A 10,760-nucleotide genomic window follows, 5' to 3' on the forward strand; every position below is an offset into this window, starting at 1 on the left:
TAGGAATGTCTTGAAATGTAGATTTAATGTAGGAATGTGTTGAAATGTAGATTTAATGAAGGAATGTGTTAAACTGCAGATTTAATATAGGAATGTGTTAAAATATAGATTAAACGTAGGAATGTGTTAAAATGTAGATTTAATGTAAGAATGTGTTGAAATGTAGATTTAATGTAGGAATGTGTTGAAATGTAGATTTAATGAAGGAATATGTTAAAATGTAGATTAAATGTAGGATTGTGTTGAAATGCAGATTTAATGAAGGAACATGTTAAAATGTACATTTAATGTAGGAATGTGTAAAAATGTAGATTAAATTAAGGAATGTGTTAAAATGTAGATTTAATGTAGGAATGTGTTGAAATGTAGATTTAATGAAGGAATGTGTTAAAATGTAGATTTAATGTAGGAATGTGTTAAAATGTAGATTGAATGTAGGAATGTGTTAAAATGTAGGTTTAATGTTAGAATGTGTTGAAATGTAGATCTAATGTAGGAATGTATTAAAATGTAGATTTATTGTAGGAATGTGTAAACATGTAGATTTAATGTAGGAATGTGTTGAAATGTAGAATGAATGAAACAATGTACAGCAATGTAGAATAAGTGTAGGAATGTGTTAAAATGTCGATTTAATGTAGGAATGTGTTGAAATGTAGATTTAATGTAGGAATGTGCAGGAAATGTAGATTTATGTTGGAATGCGTTGAAATGTAGAATGAATGAACAAATGTACAGAAATGTAGAATGAGTGCAGGAATGTGTTGAATTGTAGATTTAATGTAGGAATGTGTTGAAATATAGATTTAATGAAGGAATATGTTAAACTGTAGATTTAATGTAGGAATGTGTTAAACTGTATATTTAATGTAGGAATGTGTTAAAATGTAGATTCAATGTAGGAATGTGTTAAAATGTAGATTTAATGTAAGAATGTGTAAAAATGTAGATTTAATGAAAGAACATGTTAAAATGTAGATTCAATGTAGGAATGTCTTAAAATGTAGATTTAATGTGGGAATGTGTTTGAATGTAGATTTAATGTAAGAATGTGCTATAATGTAGATTTAATGTAGGAATGTGTTGAAATGTAAATTCAATGTAGGAATGTGTTAAAATGTAGATTTAATGTAAGAATTAGTTAAAATGTAGATTTATGTAGGAATGCGTTGAAATGTAGAATGAATGAGAACATTTACAGAAATGTAGAATGAGTGCAGGATTGTGTTAAAATGTAGATTTAATGAAGGAATGTGTTAAAAAGTAGAATTAATATACAAAACCCAAAAGCAGTGAAGTTGTCACGTTGTGTAAATGGTAAATAAAAAGAGAATACAATGATTTGCTAATCCTTTTCAACTTCTATTCAATTGAATAGACTGCAAAGACAAGATATTTCATGTCCAAACTGGTAAATGTTGTTATTTTTTTGCAAATATTAGCTCATTTGGAATTTGATGCCTGCAAGATGTTGAAAAAAAACTGGCACAAGTGTCAGAAAAGACTGAGAAAGTTGAGGAATGCTCATCAAACACTTATTTGGAACATCCCACAGGTGAACAGGCTAATTGGGAACAGGTGGGTGCCATGATTGGGTATAAAAGTAGATTCCATGAAATGCTCAGTCATTCACAAACAAGGATGGGGCGAGGGTCACCACTTTGTCAACAAATGCCTGAGCGAATTGTTGAACAGTTTAAGAACAGCATTTCTCAACCAGCTATTGCAAGGAATTTAGGGATTTCACCATCTACGGTCCGTAATATCATCAAAAGGTTCAGAAAATTTGGAGAAATCACTGCACGTAAGCAGCTAAGCCCGTGACCTTCGATCTCTCAGGCTGTACTGCATCAACAAGCGACATCAGTGTGTAAAGGATATCACCACATGGGCTCAGGAACACTTTAGAAAACCACCGTCAGTAACTACAGTCGGTCGCTACATCTGAAAGTGCAATTTAAAACTCTACTATGCAAGGCAAAAACTGTTTATCAACAACACCCAGAAACGCCAACGGCTCCGCTGGGCCTGAGCTCATCTAAGATGGACTGATACAAAGTGGAAAAGTGTTCTGTGGTCTGACGAGTCCACATTTCAAATTGTTTTTGGAAACTGTGGACGTCGTGTCCTCCGGACCAAAGAGGAAAAGAACCATCCGGATTGTTATAGGCGCAAAGTGTAAAAGGCAGCATGTGTGATGGTATGGGGGTGTATTAGTGCCCAAGACATGGGTAACTTACACATCTGTGAAGGCGCCATTAATGCTGAAAGGTACATACAGGTTTTGGAGCAACATATGTTGCCATCTAAGCAACGTTACCATGGACGCCCCTGCTTATTTCAGCAAGACATAGTAAAAGAGTGCGAGTTTGAACATCAAATATGTTGTCTTTGTAGCATATTCAACTGAATATGGGTTGAAAAGGATTTGCAAATCATTGTATTCCGTTTATATTTACATCTAACACAATTTCCCAACTCATATGGAAACGGGGTTTTAAGTTGAAAAGGATTTGCAAATCATTGTATTCTCTTTTTATGTACCATTTACACAACGTGACAACTTTACTGGTTTTGGGTTTCGTAAGAATGTGTTGAAATGTAGGATTACCTTGTAGAGTGAATTATTTCTCCAATATGAAAAATGCGAAATGAAGTAAGAATTGTGACAACACAACTTCAACATGCTAACAACCTCAAACACAACATTCTCCCACTCACCTCGGAGTGGGCCTTCTCCTCTGTCTGTGAAGAGAAACACAAAGAAAGTGAGGAAAGTGCAAAAAATAAAGATGTGCAGCCTCAAGTCTAATATTGAGTTACAGCGGAGAAGCATCAAATCAGGCTTGAAAGTCAAACGCGATTTGTGACGAGCTCCGATCGTTTCAATCAATCCTGGCAAAACATAAATCGATACTTTCTATCGAACTCTTGCTCGAGTGGGCGTGAGGAAGCTGTCGTTAACCGTATGCAAACTTCTTGTTTCCATAGCAATGCAGGAGCTTAGGAAGAAGGGCTACTCACTGCGGAGTAGAGTGAAGAAGTGCTGGAGACCAGAGACAACGAAGAGCCGTGGACTGTAAGAAAGAGGTCACTTCTCTAATAACAACAATGGGCAGCGAAAAACTACACATGGAATTATTAACACTAGAACTCACAGGGTTTTCTTACCCCCTGCAATTCCCAGAAGGCAGCCAAAAGGCTGTTAGTTTAAAATTGAACCACTCCAACGCTCAGATTAGGGGGAGGATACCTAACATTTGCTGTAAATATCGCTGATATCATTAGAAACACTATTTTTTATTTAGTCCACTTTCAAGAGGAGCCCTTTTGCAAAACTGCCATATATTTTTTTAGTTTACCGTTTTTATTTGATAATGTTTTTGTTCCTATAAAATGTTCTTGGGAAATGTCAACCTTTTTTCTCAACATATTTCGACAGTGAAAAATTGTTGTACAATGACAACTTTTTTGTCAAATAAAAGGCTTTTTTTTCCCCACAGTATTTTCTACAATACTAATAATCATGTACATTTACCCGTACAATTTAAACTTTTGTCTCAAAATATTCCTACAGTGCATAATTCGCGTGCAATGTCAATTTGTTCTCACAATATTACTAACTTTTTTCTAAAAAAAAAAGAAGAACAAAAAATAATTCATTTTTATAATAAATTAGACTTAAATCTTGCAAAATTACATTATTTTGTTATGTAAAATATTTTTTTCTCCAAATAATATTAAAAAATATTGTTTTTTTTAAATATTATTTAACTCTTACAACTATATAATAATTATATAATTCCCCCCCCAAAAAATATGACTTTTTCACAATATATTTGACTTTAATCATGTAAAATAAGCTACCTTAAAAAAAATAAAAAAAATAAACATTCTAACTTAAAATATTTCTACACAATTCTTGTAAAATAATCTTTTCCAAAAAATTTTTTATGACTTTTTTCACAATATATTTGACATTAATCATGTAAAAGCATATCTTTTAAGAAAAAAAAATCTTAATATATATTTTTACACAATTCAATTATTGTAAAATAACTTATTTTCACATTACTGCAACATTAAAAAAAAAACTTTTCACCATATAGTTGACTTTAATCATGTAAAATAGCAAGTAAAATAGCATACAAAATAGCATATAAAATAGTATGACTTTAATCATATATATAAAATAGCATATAAAATAGCATATAAAATAGCATATAAAATAGTATGACTTTAATCATGTAAAATAGCATATAAAATAGCATATTAAAAAAAAAGTTCTATATCAAAATATTTATATACAATTCATGTAAAATTACTTTTTTTCCACATTACTGCAACATTTTTTGTAAAAAAAAAAAAAAAAAAAATACTTTTTTCACAATACATTTAATCATGTGAAATGGAATACCTTTTTCTTAAAAAACGAAATGTTCTACCTTAAAATATTTCTACACAATTTTTGTGAAATATCTTTTTTCCCACAACATTGCAATTTTTTTCCCTTTTTTTTTTACCATATATTTGACTTTAATCGTGTAAAATAGCATACCTTTTTAAAAAAAACAAAAAAAAACAGAAATGTTCCATCTTAAAATATTTCTGCACAATTCTTGTAAAATGACTTTTTCCACATTATTGCAACTTTTTTCTAAAAAAAAAAGACTTTTTACTACACTTTATTTGATTTTAATTATGTAAAATGGAATACCTTTAAACAAAAAAAAAAGAAAAAAAGAAATGCAAATGCTCTATCTTCAAATATTTCTACACAATTCTTGTAAAAAATAAAAATGTATGACTTTTTTCACATTATATTTGACTTTAATCATGTAAAATAGCATACCCTTTTTCTTAAAAAACAGAAATGTTCTATCATAAAATACTTCTACACAATTCTTGTAAAATTACTTTTTTCACATTATTGCAACTTTTTTCTAAAATTAATTGACTTTTTTCCACACTTTGTTTGATTTTAATCATGTAAAATGGAATACCTTTAAAAAAAATTAAAATATTCTTTCCTAAAATATTTCTACACAATTTTGTAGAATAACTTTTTTCTCACAATATTGTAACTTTTTTTTCTAAAAACAATTCATGACTTTTTTCCCCAATATATTTGACATTAATCCCGTAAATTAACATATTTTTTGTAGTAAAAATTCAACTTTTTTCCCTCAAAATATTCTGAAATAATTATTGTACAATGACACGTTTTTTTCCCCCCACCGTACTGCAACTTTAAAAAAAAAGTGTCTTCTGCAGAGACACCAGAACAAACTGTAGAAAGCTGACAAATGCGATGGCAGCAGAGGCAGAGTTAAGCATAAACGGCTCATAAACGGCTCATTTACAGAACAAAGGTGTCAACCTGGGCGGCTCACACCTGAGTTAAATAAGCCATTTGGCTGACTTTTGGGACTTGCAGGTAGAAAAAGCCAAATGGCTGCCCTTTGGCTGTTGTAGTGTTGCAAAGCTGACTTAATGTGTGTGTGTGTGTGTGTGTGTACACACCTTCATCCGTGCTGTCTCTAAAAGAGTTGGAGCGGCTGATGGCCCGCGGGCGGTCCTCCAGGGAGGTGGCGCTGCCCCCCAGGGGGTGGCCCTCCTTGTAGAGGTCAAAGGAGTCGTGGGCGGGGATGCTGTTGGAGCGACTCATGTTGCTGCTGGCAGGCGGGAGGTTGTAGTGGAGGATGTTGGTGGGGCTGACTGCACGAAGTCAAGCACACAATTACTAGCATTTCTATTTGGACTCTCATGGATGTCAGGGAGCTTCTTGGGCGTTTATGAAGTGTGGATCCAATGCAGCTCTTCATAGTAGGAGGGCTGCAGCGAGCCATTATTGTAGTCATCAAACTATCACTTACTTTGTTGGATTCATGGAGTAATGGGATAAAACCCACATATTCTAGGGAAAATAGTTAAAATAATATTTTTTTACTTGCCATAACCTACATTACCTTTTATTTACCTTATTTTACTCCAAAGACATGCACCTGGGGATAGGTTGATTGGCAACACTAAATTGTCCCTAGTGTGTGAATGTGAGTGTGAATGTTGTCTGTCTATCTGTGTTGGCCCTGCGATGAGGTGGCGACTTGTCCAGGGTGTACCCCGCCTTCCGCCCGATTGTAGCTGAGATAGGCTCCAGCGCCCCCCGTGACCCCGAAGGGAATAAGCGGTAGAAATGGATGGATGGATGGATACTTTCTAGTTAACTTATTTGACCATCTTTTACCTTCTATTTTCCTTTTTTAACTTTTATTTACCTTCTTGTAAATTCTATTCAACTCATTTCACCTTTTTTTTACCTTATATTTGATTTATATGACCTTTTATTTACCTTTTCTTACTCTCTGTTTAATATATTTCACTACGTTATCCTTTGTTTTACCATCTACTTAACTTATTTGACCGACTTTTACCTTATTTTACCTTCTATTAAACTTATTTCACCATCTTTTACCTTTTATATTCTGTTTGACCTTTTATTTACCTTCTTGTACACTTTTTACCTTTTATTTACCTTCTTTTTAAATTATGTGACTATGTTATGCTTTATTTTACATTCTACTTAACTTATTTGACCAATTTTTATCTTATTTGACCTTGTGTTACTTATTTGACCATCTTTTACCTTCTGTACTTTGTTTGACCTTTTATTTACCTCCTTGTACACTTCTTTTTCCCCCTTGTTTCACCTTCTATTTAACTTATTTGACCATCTTTTACCTTCTATTTTCCTTTTTTAACTTATATTTACCTTCTTGTACTCTTGCACATCTGTTTACTTTCTTGTACCTTCTATTCAACTCATTTCACCTTTCATTTACCTTATATTTGATTTATATGACCTTTTATTTACCTTGTCTTACTCTCTGTTTAATATATTTCACTACGTTTTCCCTTGTTTTACCTTCTACTTAACTTATTTGACCGACTTTTACCTTCTATTAAACTTATTTCACCATATTTTACCTTTTATATTCTGTTTGACCCTTTATTTACCTTCTTGTACACTTTTTACCTTTTATTTACCTTCTTTTTAAATTATTTGACTATTTTATGCTTTATTTTACATTCTACTTAACTTATTTGACCAATTTTCATCTTATTTGACCTTGTATTTTACTTATTTGACCATCTTTTACTTTGTTTTACCTTCTGTATTTTGTTTTGCCTTTTATTTTCTTGTACACTTTTTTTTCTCCCTTGTTTCACCTTCTATTTAACTTATTTGACCATCTTTTACCTTCTTTTTTCCTTTTTTAACTTTTACTTTTACACTACATCATTTTTATGTGATATGCCACCACGTTTATGTGGCCCACTACATCATTTTTATGTGATATGCCACATAATTTTATGTGGCCCACTACATCATTTAATGTGATATGCCACATCATTTTATGTGGCCCACTACATACTTTTTATGTGGTATGTCACATCATTTTATGTGGCCCACCACTTCATTTTATGTGATATGCCACATCATTTTATTTGGCCCACTACATCATTTTTTGTGATATGCCACATCATTTTATTTGGCCCACTACATAATTTTTATGTGGTATGCCACATCATTTTATGTGGCCCACAACATCATTAATGTGGCACACTACGTAATTTTATGTGATATGCCACATCATTTTATTTGGCCCACTACATAATTTTTATGTGATATGCCACATGTTTTTACGTGGCCCACCACGTCATTTTATGTGGCCCACTACATCATTTTATGTGGCCCACTACATCATTTATGTGGCCCACTACATCATTTAAAGTGGACCACTACATCATTTTATTTGGCCCACCACAACATTTTATGTGATATGCCACGTAATTTATGTGGCCCACCACATCATTTTATGTGATATGCCATGTAATTTATGTGGCCTACCACATCATTTTATGTGATATGCCACATAATTTTATGTGGCCCACTACATCATTTAATGTGATATGCCACATCATTTTACGTGGCCCACTACATACTTTTTATGTGGTATGTCACATCATTTTATGTGGCCCACCACTTCATTTTATGTGATATGCCACATCATTTAATTTGGCCCACTACATCATTTTTTGTGATATGCCACATCATTTTATTTGGCCCACTACATAATTTTTATGTGGTATGCCACATCATTTTATGTGGCCCACAACATCATTAATGTGGCACACTACGTAATTTTATGTGATATGCCACATCATTTTATTTGGCCCACTACATAATTTTTATGTGATATGCCACGTTTTTACGTGGCCCACCACATCATTTTATGTGGCCCACTACATCATTTTATGTGGCCCACTACATCATTTATGTGGCCCACTACATCATTTAAAGTGGACCACTACATCATTTTATTTGGCCCACCACAACATTTTATGTGATATGCCACGTAATTTATGTGGCCCACCACATCATTTTATGTGATATGCCACGTAATTTATGTGGCCTACCACATCATTTTATGTGATATGCCACATCAATTTATGTGGCCCACCACGACATTTTATGTGATATGCCACATCATTTTACGTGGCCCACTACATCATTTTTATGTGATATACCACATCATTTAATGTGGCCCACCGCATCATTTTATGTGATATGCCACATCATTTTACGTGGCCCACTACATCATTTTATGTGATATGCCACTTCATTTTATTTGGCCCACTATATAATTTTTATGTGATATGACACATCATTTTATTTGGCCCACCAAATCATTTTATGTGGCCTACTACATCATTTTTATGTGATATGCCACATCATTTTATTTGGCCCACTACATCATTTTTATGTGATATGCCACATCATTTTATTTGGCCCACGACATCATTTTATGTGATATGCCACATCATTTTATTTGGCCCACGACATAATTCTTATGTGGTATGCCACATCGTTTCATTTGGCCCATTACATCATTTTTATGTGATATGACACATCATTTTACGTGGCCCACAACGTCATTTTATGTGATATGCCACATCACTTTACGTGGCCTACTACACCATTTAACGTGGTCCACTACATCATTTTATGTGATATGCCACATCATTTTATTTGGCCCACTACATCATTTTCATGTGGTATGCCACATCGTTTTATTTGGCCCACTACATATTTTTTATGTGCTATGACACAACATTTATGTGGCCCACAACGTCATTTTATGTGATATGCTACATCACTTTATGTGGCCCACTACATAATTTAACGTGGTCCACTACATCATTTTATGTAATATACCACATCATTTTATGTGGCCCACTACATAATTTATGTGATATGCCACATCATTTTATTTGGCCCACTACATCATTTTTATGTGATATGACACAACTTTTTAAGTGGCCCACCACACCATTTATGTGGCCCACTACATCATTTGATGTGATATGCCACATCATTTTATGTGGCCCACTACATCATTTTATGTGATATGCCACATCATTTTATGTGGCCCACTACATCATTTGATGTGATATGCCACATCATTTTATGTGGCCCACTACATCATTTTATGTGATATGACACATCATTTTATGTGACCCACCACATATTTTTTTTGTGGATATGCCATAACATTTTATTTGGCCCACAACATCATTTTATGTGATTATGCCACGTCTATTTAATGCGGCACACCAAATAATGTATGTCTACTGCCACATCAATTTGTCTGGCCTCCATAAAAAAAGGCTGTACATAATAAAGTGCTTTCTGACTAAAAGCGTGTGTGGTTCTGTAAATGTTGACATCAAATGTACTGGTATATATTTATGTGATGTCATATTATTTCATGCTGCAACAAGCAAATATCCAACAATCTGCTGGTGAAAATATCGTCATCAGAAATAGTTTCCTATGCAACTTGTGTAACGAGGTTATGACATAATTATAATGATTGATGAGTGAGAAGGGGAGTGTGAATGATACATCAATCCTAGATGTGTGCCAATGCTTCATAGGACTTGATGGGACTCACGCAGGTTGGAGTAGTGGTATTTCCCAGCAGCGGTGCAGGAGGTCCCGGGCGGGGACATGGGGCTGCCCGTGTCCTGAAGGCCCCCTGTGGAGTGGGACCTGAGCCACTCCATTCCGTCTTCGTGGGACGCCTGGCGAGACGAGGGAGGGTACCTGCAACCCCAGAGAGACCACGCTCAGGTGTGGCAAAGGAGTGGCACGTCGGAGTGCAAAGACGCCAAAGGAGGAGGAGCAAGGGATGAAGACGCATGCATCGGCTCAAACACTCATCTCCCCCCCAGCGCCATATTTCATCCTCTGAGGATGATAATTGAGTTTGGGCTCATCCACTTTTTCGCAGCATCCCTCCTTCCAAAGTCCTCATTACAGCGCTCGTCACATCTGACCTCCACAAGTGCACCATGCTGTGGAAGCACAACTGCACCATGCTGTGGAAGCACAACTGCACCATGCTGTGGAAGCACAAGTGCACCATGCTGTGGAAGCACAACTGCACCATGCTGTGGAAGCACAACTGCACCATGCTGTGGTCCACATGGGGGGTGTCCAAAGTGCGGCCCGCAGCATATTCACACAACTAAAGTTTCATCTAAAACGTCCGTGACAAGCAGTGCGTTTAGTTGCTGTGGTCACTAGGTGTCGCCAAAAACAGTTACCACTCCAACTTCAACTTAAAGACATTCCAAACAGTTAATAATGACTAGAATTTGCAAATTCCGGTCGGAATTGAGTGTGAATGCCC

General features: G+C 34.8%; 1 protein-coding gene across 1 annotated transcript in view; it reads right to left on the bottom strand.

Annotated features, from left to right (window-relative positions):
- nav3 (neuron navigator 3) overlaps nucleotides 1-10,760 on the bottom strand; it is a 571,589-nt gene that overhangs the window by 89,585 nt on the left and 471,244 nt on the right. Inside the window, exons 18-21 of the mRNA XM_072913146.1 lie at nucleotides 10,020-10,171; nucleotides 5,524-5,718; nucleotides 3,025-3,077; nucleotides 2,722-2,745 (exon numbers count right to left, since the gene is read on the bottom strand). Of these exons, the coding sequence (XP_072769247.1) occupies nucleotides 2,722-2,745; nucleotides 3,025-3,077; nucleotides 5,524-5,718; nucleotides 10,020-10,171 (424 nt within the window). The remainder of the gene's footprint in view (nucleotides 1-2,721; nucleotides 2,746-3,024; nucleotides 3,078-5,523; nucleotides 5,719-10,019; nucleotides 10,172-10,760) is intronic.

Source organism: Nerophis lumbriciformis, linkage group LG05 (assembly GCF_033978685.3).
Source record: "Nerophis lumbriciformis linkage group LG05, RoL_Nlum_v2.1, whole genome shotgun sequence".
NCBI lineage: Eukaryota > Metazoa > Chordata > Actinopteri > Syngnathiformes > Syngnathidae > Nerophis > Nerophis lumbriciformis.